The 17,920-nt window shown below is 64.0% G+C and overlaps 2 protein-coding genes and 1 long non-coding RNA gene across 3 annotated transcripts; 2 read left to right on the forward strand and 1 right to left on the reverse strand.

Annotated features, from left to right (window-relative positions):
• Nucleotides 1-843: 843 nt before the first annotated feature.
• On the forward strand, nt 844-13,702 carry LOC136370976 (proprotein convertase subtilisin/kexin type 7-like). Its single transcript, XM_066334704.1, has 15 exons — nt 844-1,851; nt 2,250-2,384; nt 2,777-2,942; nt 3,763-3,853; nt 4,405-4,459; nt 5,506-5,644; nt 6,212-6,312; nt 8,163-8,330; nt 9,620-9,727; nt 10,613-10,715; nt 11,438-11,594; nt 11,687-11,781; nt 11,896-11,989; nt 12,234-12,351; nt 12,475-13,702. The coding sequence occupies exons 1-15, from the start codon at nt 1,393-1,395 to the stop codon at nt 12,877-12,879; spliced, it is 2,394 nt and encodes a 797-aa protein (XP_066190801.1). The 5' UTR covers nt 844-1,392; the 3' UTR covers nt 12,880-13,702.
• Nucleotides 13,703-14,101: 399 nt separating this feature from the next.
• Nucleotides 14,102-17,434, reverse strand: LOC136370979 (transgelin). Its single transcript, XM_066334707.1, has 5 exons — nt 17,333-17,434; nt 15,708-15,906; nt 15,054-15,231; nt 14,870-14,972; nt 14,102-14,648 (listed from the first exon to the last, which is right to left on the reverse strand). The coding sequence occupies exons 2-5, from the start codon at nt 15,885-15,887 to the stop codon at nt 14,507-14,509; spliced, it is 603 nt and encodes a 200-aa protein (XP_066190804.1). The 5' UTR covers nt 15,888-15,906; nt 17,333-17,434; the 3' UTR covers nt 14,102-14,506.
• LOC136370980 (uncharacterized) lies at nt 15,906-16,628 on the forward strand. Its single transcript, XR_010745261.1, has 3 exons — nt 15,906-16,213; nt 16,268-16,416; nt 16,463-16,628. It is a non-coding gene; the product is annotated as an uncharacterized lncRNA (long non-coding RNA).
• Nucleotides 17,435-17,920: the final 486 nt, after the last annotated feature.

The following is a 17,920-nucleotide window of genomic DNA, read 5'->3' on the forward strand; positions in this document are numbered from 1 at the left end:
TCCATGCCAGCTCCATTCCTGCTCCATCCCATCTCCGTTCCCGCTCCATCCCCGCCCCATCCCCGCTCCATCCCAGCTCCATCCCGGCTCTATTCCCGCTCCGTTCCGGCCCCATTCCCGCTCCATTCCCATCTCCATTCCCGCTCCATTCCCATCTCCGTTCCCGGCTCCATCCCCGCCCCATCCCGCCGCCGCCGCCGCCGCTCCGGGCCCCCCCTCACCTGCCGGCCGGCGCGGCGGGGCCGGGCTCGCAGAGGCGCGGCGGGTCGGGGCCGTCGACCTGCGCCTGTTCCAGCGCCATGGGGGCGGCTGCGGGGCCGGGCCGGGCCGGCGGAGCGGCGGCGGGGGGGCAGCGAGCGGCACCGGGCGGAGCGCACGACCCGCGCCCCCGCCGCGCCGCCCCTTCCGCCCCGCGGCCCGCCGGAAGTGACGCCGCTGTCAGCGGCTCCGCGCTTCCGGCGGCGGCGGCGCCTCATGCCCGGTGAGCGCTGCGGGGCGGCAGCGGCGGGATGCGCGCCGGGCCGGGGAGCTCCGGCCTCGCCGTGTCCGGCTCCCCGCGGGGGTGGCGGAGGGCAGCCGGGGTGTCGTGGCCGCGGGTGACCTCCGCGGTGTCGCCGGTGCCGGCGGAGCGGGGAGCGCCGGGGCTGCCGTGCCCCGGGGCGCTGCGCCGTGCCGCTCCGCATCGAGGGGCGCTCCAAAGCCCGAGTTTTGGGGAGAGAAAGCTGGAGCTCGGCGTCCAGCAGCGGATGAGTTGTGTCAGAGGGGAACGGACCGGACCGAGGGAGGAAAAGGGCCCGGGGAGTGCCGAGCTCCGGGCGCGTCCCAGGGAGCGGCGTCTCGGGAGGTGTTTTCCCCGCTCTAGCGTACGGAAGGCGGGTTGAACCGGGGCTCGGTGGTGATTTCCGCCTATGGCAGGGAAAAGCAGGTTCCTCCGGCCCTGGGGCAGGTGAGGAACGAGTTCGGTGGGGCTCCTGCAGAAGAGGAACCGGCTCTCTGCTGCCCACGGAGCGTGGCCTTGCCCGTGGTGTTTGTTCCGGGGAACAGCGCATCAGGAGTTTCTTATCAGTTCCTTATCGGAGGCGAGAGGGGGAAGTGGCTTCTCCTGCCAGCCCGGCGCGGTGTTTCCTGGCCCGGGGCTGCCACCCAGCAGGCAGGGCAGGGTTGGGTTGGGTTGGGATCGCTCCCTGCCCAGCCCGGGTGCGCCTCCAGCTCCGGAGCGCCGGGAAGGAGCCGCCTCGGCTGGGGTTTCCCGGGATGTGCCGTGCGGCGGGTTGGTGGCAATCCCCGTGAGCCTTCTGTGGGACCTTCAGGTGAGATCCTGACCGTCGTGTGTCGCTGGTCAGGAGGAGTTCTCAGCGGTTTCACGTGTTGCTGTTGCAGCCCGCCTGTCTGATGCCGCACTGGAGGCGGGGAGCGCCGCTATGGAGCGCGGGGATGGAGGCCACGCTCTGCATCCACACGTGCCTTTGGCTGAGCGCCGCCTGGATGCCCCTGGCCTCTCCGGCCTGCGGCGGGCAGCGCGCTCCGGACACTGAGGGCCGCCACGGGAGGCTGACCTGGGCCGTCAGCTTGGATGCACCCGAGGAGGAGCTGGAGCAGCGGGCAGAGGAGCTGGCCAGGACTGCGGGGCTGGTGAACATGGGCCGTGTCGGGGAGCTCAAGGGCCATTACCTCTTTGCCTACCAGCCCGAGGGCCGCGCGGCGCCTGAACACGAAGCAATAAGGAGGTCGGTGGACACTTTGTTTGCACAGCACGACAGCGTGCGGTGGCACTCGGAACAGAAGCTTCTGAAGCGCTCCAAGCGCAGCCTGCACTTTAACGATCCCAAATATCCCCAGCAGTGGCACCTGGTGAGTGGTTTTCCAGCTCCTGCTGCTCTCGCAGCCTCGGGCTGTTCGTGTGGCCACGGGCGAGCTGTCGTGAGGGAGGCAGAGCAGCCTCTTTCTGTGCCTTGGAGAGGAGGGAGCTCGCTGAGGGCTCATCCTGCCTGCCACATGCTGGCTGTGGTGATGGCAGGAATCAGCTCCTGCAGCTGGTTGTGCACTGGTGGTGCTGGTGTGGGCACAGGGGTTTGCCTGGAGCACACTGTGCCCTCCACATCACGGCTGGAACAACTGCTTCTGACTATCAGCCTCAAACCATCTCCCCTGACTGTCCTGTGGCTCCTTCCTGTGCCAGCCCCACTTGTCACATGCAGTGCAGCCAGGAGGTCCCCTCAGCGCTGACCCTGTCCCCTCACTGTCCTTAGAACAACCGCAAGAGCCCCGGGAAGGACATCAACGTCACGGGCGTGTGGGAGCGGAACGTGACAGGGCGCGGGGTGACCGTGGTGGTGGTGGACGACGGTGTGGAGCACACCATCAAGGACATCCAGCCAAACTATGTGAGTGCCTGTGCAGGCTGGAGGCCGGGCAGTGTGACAGGAGCGTTCCAGAGCTCAGAGTCCAACCTGCGCCATCACCCGGGGCTCTGCCAGGGTGGAAAGTGCCAGCGGCAAACCTTTCCTGGGATTTTGCGCTTGGGGTTTGGGGTTACCTGCCTTTGTGCAGCCCGTGGGAGGCAGCTGGCATCCCCCTGACCTGCAGCAGTGCCTGGAGCTGCCTTGGTTGGTCCCTTCCTCACAGCAGCAGATAGCAGTGTTGAGCTGCAGCCCCGTGAGGAAACAGCCCTGTGACTTCCAGCCTGTGTTTCAGCCCATGTTTCATTCTCTCAACTCCTGCTTTTCCCAAAGTGAGGAGAGCAGAGCCCCGGCCCTGACTGTGGGTCTGTTCCCAGAGCCCAGAAGGCAGCTATGACTTGAACTCCAACGACCCTGACCCCATGCCTCACCCCGACGAGGAGAACGGGAACCACCACGGGACCCGCTGCGCCGGGGAGATCGCGGCCGTGCCAAACAACAGCTTCTGCACGGTGGGAGTGGCCTTCGGGAGCCGCATCGCGGGTACGTGTGGGCTGCCAGGGAGCCCCAGCCTGCCGCACCCCGGAGCCCCGAGCAGGGACACGGCTCCACGGGCCGGGCCGGCTCTGAGTCAGCACTGCCCTGCTCGGGCTGCTGCAGGGAGGGCCTGCTGCCTGCCTGAGCTCCTCTCCAAGGAGCTGGCTGCTGGCAGCTTCTCCAGAGTGTTCCCGGACTCCCTGGCTGCCAAAGTTTTGGCAGAGCAGCTGTGCCGTGCTGGCTGAGCCAGGCAGTTGTGCCGTGACGTGCCCAGGTTGTGTCTGGAGGCACTGGGGCAGCAAATCTTGGCCAGTGCCTCTCGCTGCCCTGGCCCCTGGTCTCAGCTTTGCCCTGTGGGGTGGGCAGGGTGAAGGGCCAGTGCTGTGTCTCTCCCCTGCAAGGCCAGGGAGTGTGTGCTGTGCCCCAGGTGTCTCCAGAGCTCCTGATCTGCTCCACAGAGGGAGGTGAGAGCTCTGTGCCCTGCAGGAGGTGTCCCTGCCAGGGCAGGGGACAGCGATGCTGGGACACGATTCTGTCCATCCCTGCTCACACCACACTCCCTGCGGTGTCGGGGGCAGTCAGGGCTTGCCCAGGACACAGCAGGCAGAGGCTCCCAGCTGGCAGAAGCTGGGCTGAGCTCATCCTGGACCCACAGCACAGGGTTTGCCCCAGATCCAGGCAGGATCTGGCACTGCCTCAGCCCCCCAAAGCTGGGCTGGCCCTGCAGGGTGAGCACAGTGGGGCAGCCTCGAGCCAGGAGTTTGTTTGCAGCTTGTGCAGCTCGTGTGACCCGTGTTAGCCACGCTCCTTGTCCTCTGTCCTGCAGGCATCCGAGTGCTGGACGGGCCCCTGACGGACAGCATGGAGGCCATTGCCTTCAACAAGCACTATCAGATCAATGACATCTACAGCTGCAGGTGAGCCCCCGGGGACCCTGAGCTGGCTCCAGGCTGCGGGGCTGCTCTGCCTGGGGACAGGGTCACAGCTCATGGCTGAGTGCTCACACCAGCCCCCATCCTGCTGTGGCTGCAGTTAGCCCTGAGGCACCAAAATCCTGTTCCTGGGGACCTGTCCCGGGCTCTGCACAGCACCTACAGTTGTGAGATCTCCCTCTGTGTGCTGCTGCAGCGTGTCCCCTGGGCTGGCTGTGCTGGAGGGGACACTGCTGCCCACTGTGGTCAGGCAGCCCCAGCTGAGCTGTGTGACGGGGACTGGAATGTGTGAGAAGCCTCTTGTTATATAAAAATCAAACATTTTGTCCACTGGAATCTGACCCAGGGGCACAGTGCAAACACAACAGCAGTGTCCCAGCAGCAAGGGGCCGTCCTGATGGGTGGGAAAGTGCAGTGCTCTGCAGTCCCAGTCGTGGCGCTGGGAGCAGCTGGTGGCTGCTGGGAGCTCGCTGTGATGGCAGGAAGAGCCGCCTGTGACTCCTGGGGCTGTCACCTCACCGTGTCTCTCTTTGCAGCTGGGGTCCCGACGACGACGGGAAGACTGTGGATGGCCCCCATCAACTGGGAAAGGTAAAACCCAGCCCCAGCAGCCCTGGGGGAGCCTCCAGGGCTTGTGGCTTCTTGCCTGCCCGTTCAGGCGTGGGGGGACACGTTGCTGTGACACTCAGCACGTCTGTTTGTGTCCCTTGGTGCCAGCAGAGGTTTCCCTGTCACTGCGGTGGGAGGGCAGTGTTCAGGCAGGGCAGGAGGAGCCTCCCAAGGAGAGGCTGGTTCCAGCAGGAAAAGGCTCTTTCACAACCTGTGCTGTTGCGCTGACAGCTCGTGCAGCCCACGGGATGCTCTCTGCTCAGCAGGCCAAGCTTTCCCTGTGCTCAGAGTGGTTCTCAAGGCAGGGATGGTGCCTTTGGATACCGGGAGTAAAATAAAGGGAGTGGGATTGCAGTGGGAGGAAAAGTCAGAGCTGAGGCTGCTCCTTCCCAGGCTTTCTCAGAGCTCCTGTGCTGCAGAACTGCTGCAAAACACACCCAGCCTGCCTGTGCTGCAGCAAGGGGTCACCGAGGGGCCCCAAAACCAGCAGAGGGGTGTGGTTCTGCTCCAGTGCTCTTCTGCTGTGCTTTTTCAACCACAACTCAGCAGTTCCTGCACTCCTCGCAGCAGCGCTGACAACAGAGCTGTTCGTTCACCATAACAAATGGTTTCCAGTTCTGCAAGTTAATTTATTCCCTTCCTGCCTGCAGAGACAGCTGGAACAAGCTCTGGGACACAGAGCACGGGCAGAGCTCGCTGTGCCACAGCAGTCAGGAGGGCAGAATGTGCCTTCGTCTGCCAGGGGGAGGGAGAGCAGCAGCCACTTGCAGTGGGGTTGTGTTCCTGCTCATCCCTCAGACGTGTCCTTCCCCTAGGTGGGGATGGTGTCTGGGCTGAGATGTGCCTGCAGGTGGGGCCCGTGGTGTGTGTGCCTCAGCAGAGGCAAAGCCCCAGTGTGCAGGGCTGGGCACTCACAGAGGGACAGGGGCTCTGTGCGGGCAGAGGTCACACGTGCTGGGCTGGCTGCTGTCACTGGGGTCAGTGTGGAAGGGCCTGGGAAGAGCCCCCTGCCCTGTCCCTGTCCACAGGCTGCCCTGCAGCACGGCGTGATCGCGGGTCGCCGCGGCTTCGGGAGCATCTTCGTGGTGGCCAGTGGCAACGGGGGCCAGCACAGTGACAACTGCAACTATGATGGATACGCCAACTCCATCTACACTGTCACCATAGGTGAGCCTGGCTCTTGTGTCTCCTCCCCGCCCAGCCTGGAGCAGTGAGGTCATCCCAAAAGCACAGAACCTGCCCAGCTGGGAGCTGGCTGGATGGTGGGAATCCGTGGGGAAGTGTCTGGGAACAGGCATGGCAGTGTCTGGGGTGTGCAGTGTCAGCCCCCAAGCCTGCAGCTTGCCTCTGACCAGCAGAGCAAGAGAAATTCCTGCCCGTGTCCAGGCCTCCCTCGGGGCTGTGACAGACACTGCCGTGTTCAAGGAATGAGCTGGAATGCAGCATTCCCATCATTTGTGTTAGAGGAGAAATGTGTAATCCACGTTTCTCCAGAGCAGAAGCTGCGTGTGGGGCAGAAGATCTGTGTGATACTGAGCACAGTGAGGGATTATTTCTGGTGGCTGCCCTTCCTGTAGATCATCCAGATGGGGAAAATACAGTCTTGGTTCTGATTTCCCAGGCCCTGGAAGAGCACATCTGGCAGGAGGGGCTCTTAGGGGATTAACACCTTGGAATGCCAGCAGTTGAAGCAGAACAGGTTTCACTCAGCCAGTGCCTTTCCCATTTTCCCAGGAGCCGTGGATGAGACAGGCTCCATGCCCTTCTACGCTGAGGAATGTGCCTCCATGCTGGCCGTGACCTTCAGCGGGGGGGACAAGATGATGAGGAGCATCGTGAGTACCTGTGTGTCCCCTGTGCCCTCCTGGCCACCCTGGGGACAGCCAGGACATCACTCCATCCTCTCCCATTCCCACACAGTTCCACTGTGAGCCAGGGCGTGGATGTGCCTTTTATCCAGGCCCTGCACAAACAGAGGGAGGGTCCTGTTTCTCTGGCCACAGCCAGCCCCCCTCGCTCTGCCCCCAAGGGACGCTGGAGCACAGAAGGCAGGGAGAGCACTGGGCTTTTTAAACCACTTGGCCCCAGCTTCTCCTCTGTTCTGGCACGTGGACCTCTCCCAGTTGAATTTTTAAGAATATTTTTATCAGCTTTTCCCTTCTTTTGCCAAAAAACGACTTCTTGTCAACAACGTGTCCTTTCTGCCCGAGCCAAGCAGCCAGGGCTGTTTTCCCCCTGCAGGCCTGGCCCAGCCCGTCCCTCCCTTGGTGCCAGGCTGTCCCCACCCCAGTGGTGTGACCCCTCCCTGTCCTGTGGGGCCAGCAGGGGCTGTGGAGCCCACCCAGCCCAGGGCAGCTTGGGGGAAACATCACTGGCTCCTGATACTTAGGGTTGTTTGGAGGATCTCCCACCAGCACAGGTCCTTCCCAGAAGCACTTTCCTGTGGCTCTGTGCCTGTCACAGAGCAGCTGAATCCAGGCTGGTCAAACAGGCTTCCCCACGTGCTGGGTAAACTGGGGGAACTGGGAGAGCCTGGGATCCTCAGCAAGCTCCTCCTGCAGCCCAGAGCCAGGGCAGGGATTGGTGCCCAGCCAGGGCATGGCACAATCTGCCACAGGAGACTGAAACCCAGAACAGGGCTGATTTTTGCTTTCAGAAATCACTGCAGTTGTCCCAGGCTGGTTTGGAAAGTACTGACACTGGGAAAAAAGGGAAAACAGTTAGGGCTCTGCTGCATTCCATCAGGAGCTGCAGGCTCATGGGTTGGTGTGGCTTTCCCCAGCATGGTGTGCGTGCTTTGGAGGTCACAAGTGCACGTTCATTTTAAACACTGGCTTTATGGGACACTGACAGGGGAGCTGGCACTCCATGGGGCAGCCAGGGGCGAGAGCCACACGTGCCTTGCTAAACCTCACACAGCCTTTTTCAGGAGCACAGGCTGGTCCTGGACACCCAGGAGCTTCCTGCAGTGGTGCCAGAGTTAACTTCCCTGCAGCCATCTGCTCCAGCTACTTTTTTTTTTTTTCCTTTTACCAGACCATAAACTTTGTGTGGTTTCCTTAATGGGAAGAATTTAATACAGCTTCTGGCACTGGATGTGCTTCCTACTGAAAGTTTGTGCTCTCGGGGTGTTCTATGTGGGACACTCAATGTCCCAGCATGAGCTGGAGCCACTCACAGCTGGAAAAACGGGATGGAGTCAAGCAAAAACATAAGAAACCCTTCAGATTTTGGGCCTTCTCCCCATGGGGAGCAGAGCAGATAGATGCACTTGCTTTGCAGTGAGGTGGCATAATTTGGGAGCCTCCTGATGCCTCTTCAGAGGCTCTGTGTGCTCTGCACAGTCCCATGTGGCCCCTCTGCAGCCTGTGATCAGCACTGAAGGTGAGGAAGAACCCAGACTGTATCTGCCAGGAGTTTCCCACAGAGTTGCTCAGTTAGGGGTAGTTTCTCTTTCCCTCCAAAGGGAACTGTCTCCATGCATCCTTTCCCAGCTGGGGTCACTGTCCCTGCAGTGAGGCTGTCCCAGGGTCCCCTCCTGGCTGGCTGTGAGCAGGGACAGCTGTGTCACAGGCTGAACTTGGCTGGCAGGGGCACACCTCGGGACCAGGACCAGCTGTACCTGTCCAGCCACCCCAGCGCAGCACAGTGGGCTGACAGAGGCCTGTCCCCTGTTCCTGGGCAGGTGACAACAGACTGGGACTTGCAGAAGGGCACGGGCTGCACGGAGGGTCACACGGGGACGTCGGCGGCCGCTCCGCTGGCCGCGGGAATGATCGCGCTGATGCTGCAGGTGCGGCCGTGCCTCACCTGGCGGGACGTGCAGCACGTCATCGTCTTCACTGCCACCAAGGTGAGGGGCTGGCCCTCCCCTCTCCCCTCCCTCCTTCCCCCTGCTCCCCTCGGGGCTGCTCTGGGATGGCCGGGGCCCTGCTGTGCCCCTCCTTGTTTGTGTCTGCTGCCCCTCCATAAATCTCTCCCTTCCTCTGGCTCCCAGCGCGGGGATTGGGTTTTCCCCTCAGCCCGTGTTCCTTCCAGGAATGTGGCTGAGGCATTTTCCCCTGTCATCATAATGAATGGGTTATTTGCCTCAGGAATTGCCTCTGTCTGCCAATGTAGGGTTCTTCCAGGGGCTCAGCGGGTTCCAGGGCTCAGGGGATTCCAGGGGCTCAGCAGGTTCCAGGGCTCAGCGAGTTCCAGGGGCTCAGCAGGTTCCAGGGGCTCAGCAGGTTCCAGGGGCTCAGCAGGTTCCAGGGGCTCAGGGGGTTCCAGGGGCTCAGCAGGTTCCAGGGGCTCAGTGGGTTCCAGGGGCTCAGGGGATTCCAGGGGCTCAGGGGATTCCAGGGGCTCAGGGAGTTCCAGGGCTCAGCAGGTTCCAGGGGCTCAGCAGGTTCCAGGGCTCAGGGGATTCCAGGGGCTCAGGGAGTTCCAGGGCTCAGCCCTGTGTGTGTGGTGGGGTTGGCCCAGCCCAAGGGCTGACACCTCTGCAATGTCACCTCGTGGTCCAGGCAGTGGGAAAGTGAGGAGTTCTGCCCTGCCATGGCCTTTCCTGGGCTCTCCAGAGAACTGGGCTCCTGGAAACAGGGACAGCAGAGAGCTGGGCAGCAAACACAGCCCTTCCCATCAACCAGAGCAGGAGTGGGAGCTGCCTGGAGGGATGGGGCTCCTTCCACACCCCTCTGGGGAGCAGGAGTCTATGTCCAGCTGATGCTCTGCTCTCTTTGGCATGGGACAGTGTTTTCCATAACTTCCAAGCCAGTGTTGCCAGAGCTGTACAACCCAATAAGTGATGGGACCCAGATCTGTTCTGCCCCAGCTCTGGCTGATATAAAGGACTCTGTTCCTTCTCTCCAAGGCTTCTGCTGTGCCCCGGGCAGTGGTTTGGGCAGCAGGGAGCAGCTGGGATGTTTCAGAGCAGAGGCATTTGTGCCCTTTCGTGCTGCTCCATTTCCTTTCTGAGGAGCTGGGAAGCCACTCTGTCCTGGGATTTGTTTCAAACAAAGATCAACCTGTTCCCTTCTAATAAGGCCATGTGGGTTTGCTTCCCCACCACTGTGGGATGTGTCTGGGCTCCTTCCCTTCAGGCCTGGGGGTTTCAGGTTGCTGGTGTCCCCCCAGGAGCCCCCGTGTGTGTCTTTGCAGTACGAGGACCGTCACGCCAAGTGGGACACGAACCAGGCGGGCTTCAGCCACAGCCACCAGCATGGCTTCGGCCTGCTCAACGCCTGGAGGCTGGTGAATGCTGCCAAGGTAACTCCCTGCCCTCCCACACCTGCGCTGTGGGCAGGCAGAGCAGCCCAGCCCCGCGCCAGGGACCAGTCCTGTCCTGGTGATGCCGTGGGGTGACACTGCTGCCGTTGAGGGCCAGCACTTTGGCCACCATCCTGCTGGCCCTGGCTCTGAGGCTGCTTTTGGTATGAGGTCATGAGGCTCCCAGCAGTGCCTGAAAGCTGCCCCGAGCTGCTGCTCTCCAGCACTATATATAGCCATGGTGAGGGCCCTGATTCACAGTGATGGGAGCTTCGTCAGCAGCCCCAGCACCTTGCTCCCTGCACAGTGGCTGCAGGGCAGGCGTCCTGCCCCCTGAAACAGGCTGTTCTCAGCTGGCAGCTCCGGGGGAGTGCTGTGGTCACACCAGCTCTTCCTCCTCTGGTCACACAGAGCTCAGGGCACATCCCTTTGGCACCTGCTCCCAGCTCATGTGTGGAGCTCTGTGCAGCTGTGCCAGGTCACAGCTGTGCCCTAGGGGTCACAGGGACTTCCAGGCTGCTCCCTCTTCCTGCAGGCAGTTGGGTTCTGCTGTCCCTGTCCCACTGTACCAACAGTGGGAGTGGAACTGCCTCAAGACACCACTCAAAGCCACTGTGACAAACCCAGAACTGGGGAGTCCCAAACCTTGATCAGCCCTTCTGGCTCCCAGGAAGTGACTTTTCCTCCTTTCCTGGGCATGTGGCCACCGCTGCCATCCCTGGGGTGTCCCAGCAGCCTGTGTGTCCCAGAGCATCAGCGGGAGAGGCCCCTTGGCCTGGGCTCACACCCAGCACAGGAGCAGCTTGTGAGAGCTGTGGGAGATGGAGGGATGGATGTGCAGGGACGGTGCGATCCGTGCTGAGCCCTCTCTCCTTCCCCTGGCAGATCTGGGAGTCCGTGCCATACCTGGCCTCGTACGTGAGCCCCGTGCTGAGGGAGGGCAGGAGCATCCCGCTGCTCCCGCGGGAGCTGGAGGTGGCCTGGAACGGTAAGAGCAGGTGTGCCCCGGAGAGCAGAGCCGGCCCTGCGCCTGGTGTGTGCCACAGCAGGACAGGACCAGCCCCGGGCCGCAGGAGCCAGCAAGGGGTTAAGTGCTGGGCTGCCCGGGCTTTTTCCACTGCCCATCCCCGGGGATCTGCCTGCTGCCGGTCCCCTCCCCACAATCCCATCCCATGGAGTGTTTGGGGAGGCAGCCGGGCTCAGGAGCGGGGCTGGGCAGCGGCCAGAGGCGCTCGGGCTGGCTTTGACCATTTTAGGTAATGCTGCAGCTCCCGACTTGGCCGGGCCCGTCCAGAACGGCAGCGCTGCTCCGCTGCTACCAGCGGGGAGCAGAGCCCGGCCCCAGCCCTTCCCAGCAGGGCCTGCACACAGGGGACACACGGGACACCGCTGGCTCTGTGCTGTGCCTCTCCTGGCCTGTGTCCCCTCAGCAGGGGCTGGCAGCACCCACCCACCCACCCAGGCTCGCCCCGCTGCAGAGGGGCTGTGGGTGGCAGCTCTGGGGCTGTGAGCATTCCTGGAGCTGGGGACAGCTCGGGATGGGGTGGGCCAGCCTGGACACCTGCCTTCTGCTCCCAGTCCCACACGGGGCAGTTGGGAAGAGGCAGAGACAACCTGTGTGTCCTGTTAAGTGCCACCACAGCCCCGTGGGGCTGCCTGGGAGTGGGAACTCCATCCCAAAGCCATGACTGACCCCATTCCCTTTCCCAGTCACCCCTGCCGACCTGGAGCTGTCTGGCATGAGGACGCTGGAGCACGTGGCAGTCACTGTCACCATAACCCACCCTCGCCGTGGCAACCTGGAGATCCGGCTCTTCTGCCCCAGCGGGATGATGTCCCTGATCGGCACCACCCGCAGCATGGACTCGTAAGCACCCAGGGGACACTGGAGGGCAGGACACCGGGGCCACGTCAGGCTCTGTGACCCCTCACGGGTTGTTTCCCCCCACCCCTGGGCAGGGACCCCAATGGCTTCTCTGACTGGACCTTCTCCACGGTGCGCTGCTGGGGCGAGGAGGCACAGGGCACCTACAGGCTGCTCATCAGGGACATGGGTGAGTGCTGCCTCCCAGGGGGCCCTCAGGAGTGGTGGCAGCAGCTCTGTGCCCTGTCCCAGGGAGCTGCCAGCTCAGAGAGTTCCCCACTGGACCAAGCTGCTTCCTCCCCAGGAGACAAGAGCCTGAGGCCTGGCACCTTGAAGCAGTGGCAGCTGACTCTGTACGGCTCCTCCTGGTCCCCAGCAGAGATGAAGGAACGGCAGAGGTAGGACGGCACATCCCCATCTTGCTGGGAGCCAGGACAGGGAGGCTGAGGGGTTTATACCTGTCTGGAGCTGTGCTGCTGCCGGGTGAGGCTGGGGCTGCCCTCACGCCTCACAGGGCAGCCATGGGCTGTAGAACACAACTCTGTGTGCTGAAGGAGACACTCCAGACCCTCTGTGAGCGTTTTGGAGCCTCCCTGGAGCCCCCCTACCCACGGGGCCCTCACGGGGTGTCTCTGTCCCCAGGCTGCTGGAGGAAGCCATGAGTGGGCAGTACCTGAGCAGTGACTTCTCCCTGCCCTGTCCCCCAGGGCTGGACATCCCCGAGGAGCAGCGTTACACCATCACAGCCAACACCCTGAAGGTGAGCCTGGAAACCCTGCACGCCCCAGGATGAGCTGGAAGGGCAGGACCCTGCTCAGTACTCTGTGCCCTCTCTGCTGGGCAGTGCCGAGAGCTGTGTTTCTCAAGGGCTTTCCCTCTGCAGACCCTCCTGCTCTTGGGATGCTTTGCCGTGTTCTGGACTTTCTACTACATGCTGGAGGTTTGCCTGACGAGGAACGAGGTGGGGCTGGACCTGACCTGCCCCAGCCCCAGCAGCTGCAGGTGGTACCAGCAGGGCGGGAAGCACCGAGCCCTGGAGGGCAGCCTGGAGATGGAGTCGGTGCCCCTGTACCGGGAGAAGGACGTGGAGGAGGCCGAGATGGAGTGTGAGCACCTGGAGCCTGCCCGGGACGGGGACGAGGGCTCCTGGACCCCCACCCACCCCAAACTGTGCAGCAATGGCAGAGCTGTGAGCTTCCATGAGGCAGCCCCCACTGGAACGGGATTCCTGGGCCGGGAGGCATCCTCTGAGCTCCTCGGGGAGGACAGGGAGCAGCAGCCCTGCTGACTGGGGCTGGGGCCCTCCCTTGGTACGACCTTCCTGGGCTCGGGCAGCACGGACTCGTTCCTGAGCCTCATTGCCACTGTGTCCTGTGGGAACACACTGTGTCCTGGTGTTGGAAGTGGCTCGGAAACAAGGAGACAGTGCTGGTACTGGAAAGGAGCTTCCCTTCCCTCCTCCTGGGAAACAAAGCACGCCTTAAACCCTTTCCTGACGGAGCCTGCCCTGCCGGACGCTCGGGGCTCCCCGTCGTGTGTGGGGTGCCATTCCCACAGAGCTCCACACTAAACCCCTTCCTGCCCCTGCAGCAGGGCCAGGACGTGTCACTTTGTCCCTGATTTCTGCAGAGAGAGCCTGGAAGATGAGAGAAGGCCCAGGCAGCCGCCTGTGCAGGCAGGGACCCCGCAGCACTGGCATTTTCCCGGCTGGCAGCCGGCCCCTACCCACCAGTTCTCCCAGTTTAGAAGCAGGGAGTTATTTCACTCATCTCCAACCAGCGCTTCTCCCTGCCCCCCGTGCTCCGATCCTGCGGATTCCTCCTCTGCTGTGGGCACAGAGCAGCTGTGGGGTGGGGGAGGCAGGAACCAGCCTGTTTGGGGGCAGGATGGGGCTGTCCCTGTGTCACTGGGCACAGGAGCACCTCTGGTAGCAGGTGGGCCTGGCTTGGGCTGGGGAGGGGAGCTTGAGTTGCTCTGGCAGTGGCTGCTCTGAGCAGGGTTGGCTTACTCACATGTCCTTGGGTTCGGTGGTTTATTTTTTTAAAGCTGGGGTTTGTTTTTTAATCAGCAAAGCCCTTTTGTGTAGCTTTCCAAATAAGCCTGAAAAACCCTCCTCTCCCCCATCCATCACTCTTTTCTGCCCTCCCAAAGCTTCCTCACCGTGGAAAAACGTGTCACACAACATTTCCCAGCCCCAGGGCCAGGGGGGGACCCAGCGCTGCATCTGTGGGGGCTGTGTGCCCTCTGTGCCTTGGGATAAAAGGGGCACAGGCAGGGGGAGGCAAGGGCCAGAGCATTGGAAGGAGCAAGGACAAAAGTGGGTGTCATGGTTCAGGGAGGAGAGGGCAGAATTTTCCAAGCCAGGCACGGAAAATCCAAGCTCCAGCTTTGGCTTTCCCAGCTTTGGAGGTGGCAGAAGGAGCAGCTTTAGCCTTTTAGGGAGAAGGACTTTGTCTTTCCAGGTGCCGGCGGCCAGGGCGGGCGCGAGGAAACCTCGCCAGGCCACGCTAGATGAATATAACCTTTTAATTTTGACAAAAACGAAGTACAAAACCGAGGCCGAATCCTCTCTTCTCCCCGTTGGCAGGGATCTCCGCGGCGGTGGCGCGGGGCTGGTGCGGGCGGCGGGCAGGGCGGCGGGCCCGTCCCACCCAAGGGTGCCGGCCGGGGCAGGGCCGGCTGGGCGCAAAGGGGGTGCGAGGCCGGGGGCAGGGGCTGCCGGGGGCAGGGGCTGCCCGGGGGCAGGGGCTGCCCGGGGCACGGCGCTGGGGGGCTGCGGCCGCTGGCGGGGCGATGGCGCTGGGCGGGCGGATGCTCCTCAATAAATACCAATGGACTGGCGGCGGCGCTGGGCCGGGGGGAGCGGAGACGGAGGTCCCGGCTGGGGAGGAGGGCTGGGGGCGGCGGGGCCGTGCCTAGCTGATGATCTGCCGGGGCCGGCCGTAGCTCATCCCCGCCTGTGACGCCCCCTTGTTGGTGCCCATCTGTAGCCCGATGATGTTCTTGCCCTCCTTCAGCTGGCTCTCGGTGAACTCCCGCTTGTGCTCCTGCGCTTTCCTGCGGGGCACGGGGAGAGGCCGTGGGGCAGCCGCACCCCCGGCTGCCCAGGAGCACCCCCCTGTCCCCAGGAATGTCCCAGCCACCCTCCCGCCCCAGCTGAAGGGTTGGCATCCCAATTCCCCGTGTTCCCTGGCGCTTCCAGGCAGAGGAAAGGGTCAGGTCTGAGCAGCCGCAGGACATGGGAGTCCCCGTGCCCGGCTCCGCACTCCCGCACTTACTTCATGAACCAGTTGGGGTCCCCGTGGTAGTTGCCGTCGTTCTTGGTGACTGCCAGGCTCCCCAGGGCCATCAGCGTCCTCTGCACCGCTGCCATGTCCTTGGCTGCCCAGGGAGAGAGGGGCGTGAGGACGGGCACGGCGCAGCAGCCCTGGCACCCCCAGCCCCGACTGCCCCCTCCCGCACCTTCAAACAGGTCCACGGTCTGGAAGATGTCTGTCTTGACCACCCCGTAGTCCTCGGCCGCCTTCAGGAACTGGGCAATCTGCTCCATCTGCTTGAACACCATGGTGGGCGGCGCGTCGGGGATCTTGACGGGCTTGGAGCCATCGGGGTAGAGGCTGTTCACCAGCCTGCTGAGCACCTGCCACGGAGGGGAGCCTGGGTTTGCTGTGCTGCTCTCAGAGATCCCTGTGCTGCTCTCAGAGCTCCCTGCACTGCCCTCGGAGCTCCCTGCACTGCCCTCGGAGCTCCCTGCGCTGCCCCCGGAGCTCCCTGCACTGCCCCTGGAGTTCCCTGTGCTGCCCTCGGAGCTCCCTGTGCTGCTCTCAGAGATCCCTGTCCTGCCCTCGGAGCTCCCTGCACTGCCCTCGGAGCTCCCTGTGCTGCTCTCAGAGCTCCCTGTGCTGCCCTCGGAGCTCCCTGCACTGCCCTCGGAGCTCCCTGTGCTGCTCTCAGAGCTCCCTGTGCTGCCCTCGGAGCTCCCTGCGCTGCCCTCGGAGCTCCCTGCGCTGCCCTCGGAGCTCCCTGTGCTGTTCTCAGAGTTCCCTGCACTGTCCCCGGAGCTCCCCGTGCTGCCCTCGGCTCCCCAGTGGCCACCCACCCCAGTGCCTCACTTACGATGCCGTTCTTCAGCCAGACCTGGAAGCCCAGGCGGCCTCTCTCGGGGCGCCCCACGGCAGCCCCACACTGCGCCACGATCCACTCCACCAGCCGGTCCTCCAGCTCGTCATCGTACTTCTTCTCGATCTTGGACTGCACGTCCCTGCTCATGCCATAGGCTGGCCCTTTGTTTGCCATGGCTGCGGTGCTGGGAGACCTGGTGGCATGACAGGGACAGTTAGGCTGTGGAGATGCTGTGTCCTGCCCGGGGACCCCACAGACACCACTGTGTCTTTTGCTGTCCCTCTGCTGCAGTGGGGACAAGCCCTCCTGACTCTTCCCTCGCCAGGTAAGAGCCCTTCAGCTCCATCCGGATGTGTTTGGAGGAAAATTCACCACCATGACCTCCAAAATCTGCCCAGACAGACGGTTCGTGTCCTGGTGTGACCCATGCCAGGATCCAGGTGGCGGGATGACCATGCCGAGGCTGGCTGGCTGTGCCATGGGATGGTGGCCATGGGATGGTGGCCATGGGGTGGCCATGGTATGGTGGCCATGGGGTGGCCTTGGCACAGCAGGTGGCCATGGGGTGGCCTTGGCACAGCAGGTGGCCATGAGGTGGCCTTGGCACGGCAGCTCCAGGGGCCAGGGAGGAGCACGGTGAGGGGGGAGCAGTGGGAGCCGTGCCCGTGCCCTTGTAAGGACATGCTGCGGGCAGTGATGGCAGGTAGCCGGCTGCAGGCAGGGCCCGAGGGTGCCAGGGAAGATGCCAGGGAAGATGCCAGCAGGGAGAGGCTCTGGAAGTGGCAGCCAAGCCCTTGGCGGAGCTGGCATCGCTCCTACCTGCCCGGCTCCTGCCTTGGCATGGTGCCTCCGGGTGCCTGCAGGAGCTGTGTGGATGTCCCACACCCACACCCGGCCTCCAGCGGGCTCGTCCTGACTGCTGGGCACCCTGGCAGGGCGGGCTGAGACCGGGCACGGCTCAGTGCAGGAGAGGACACCCACCCCACCTGCTGTCAGCAGTGCAGCGGTGTCCCACAAACCCCACGATTAACCCCACGAGCCCCACGGGCAGCCTGTGCTCAGACCTCACACACTGCTGGGCACATCCAGCGATGCTACAGGTGCCACAGCCAATCCTGCTGCATGCCCTGGCCCGACCTGGCACACAGGGTCACACTGTCTGCCAGCTGCCCCTGGCCCCGCCGTGCCCATCTCCCGTCCGAGCGCCGGGCAGAAACGGGCACTGGCGGCTGGAGCTGCCCCTCCATCACCGCCCTGAGCCCCGCACGGCCCCTCCGGCTACCGCGGGGACCCGCACGGCCCCTCCGGCTACCGCGGGGACCCGCAGCCCCGCCGGGAACAGGGTTCTGAGGGGTAAGAGCAGGACAGAACCCCGGCAGCGACCCCAGCCCGAGCAGGGCAGCCTGAGCCTGCTCCGGGGAGCAGCGGCGCAGTCCGAGGAGCAGCATCCCCATCCCGGGGAGCCGCATCCCACCCGGGGAATGGAATCAGCAGGTCGCAGCCCCGGCAGAGGCTCTCGCAGGTCGGGGTGCCCATGGCAGGGAGCAGCACCCCCGTGCCGGGGGCTGGCGTTCCCACCCGGGGACCCTCCCCGCCGCCCGCCCCCCGGCAGGACTTACAGGCGGCTGCGGACGGAGCGAGGGCGATGCTCGGCGAGGGACCAGCGCACTGCCCCGCGGGGACCCCGACCTTGCGCTAAAAGGCGGCCAGGGGACGGTGATGTCAGCGGGGAGCGGAGCCCGGCCCCGCAGCGCTCCGTGACTCCATCCCAGGCACCATATTTGGGGAAAGACTCCGAAAACCAGCGACGAAAGCCCGTGGCCGAGCATTCCCCGCGTGCCTCCGCCCCAGCGGGGCCGGGGCCAGGGCGGAACCGGGCCGGGGGCTGATGGACTAAATCCTTTTATAGCCAGGCGGCCGCGCCGAGGGCTCCCGCCCTGACTTCACGGCTGGTTTTCCCGTGCGCTCACCGCCGGGAGCCGGGTCCCCCCGCGGGGATGCTGCGGGGACACGGGTGACGACCGCAGGCTGCGGCATCCCGTGGGCACCGCGCCTGGGCATCCCGCAGATGCCGGCATTCCCTGCGCCCCGCGGGCACCGGCGGGAGCGGGTCAGGGCACGGCGGGGCACGCAGCGGCCCCGGCACCGCGCTGCGAGGATGCCACAGCGGGCCCAGCCGCCAGGGAACTCTGCTGCCAGTGAAGCGA

Source organism: Sylvia atricapilla, chromosome 23 (assembly GCF_009819655.1).
Source record: "Sylvia atricapilla isolate bSylAtr1 chromosome 23, bSylAtr1.pri, whole genome shotgun sequence".
Classification (NCBI taxonomy): domain Eukaryota; kingdom Metazoa; phylum Chordata; class Aves; order Passeriformes; family Sylviidae; genus Sylvia; species Sylvia atricapilla.

Bases quoted from the DNA above. Each gene is read 5' to 3' on its own strand.
- LOC136370976 (XM_066334704.1), top strand. From the start codon at position 1,393: ATGCCGCACTGGAGGCGGGGAGCGCCGCTATGGAGCGCGGGGATGGAG. The intron at 2,385-2,776 runs GTGAGTGCCTGT...GTCTGTTCCCAG, and splicing joins AGGACATCCAGCCAAACTAT to AGCCCAGAAGGCAGCTATGA. The intron at 8,331-9,619 runs GTGAGGGGCTGG...GTGTCTTTGCAG, and splicing joins TCGTCTTCACTGCCACCAAG to TACGAGGACCGTCACGCCAA.
- LOC136370979 (XM_066334707.1), bottom strand. From the start codon at position 15,887: ATGGCAAACAAAGGGCCAGCCTATGGCATGAGCAGGGACGTGCAGTCC. The intron at 14,973-15,053 runs GTGCGGGAGGGG...CTCCCTGGGCAG, and splicing joins GACCGTGGACCTGTTTGAAG to CCAAGGACATGGCAGCGGTG. The intron at 14,649-14,869 runs GTAAGTGCGGGA...CGTGCCCCGCAG, and splicing joins GACCCCAACTGGTTCATGAA to GAAAGCGCAGGAGCACAAGC.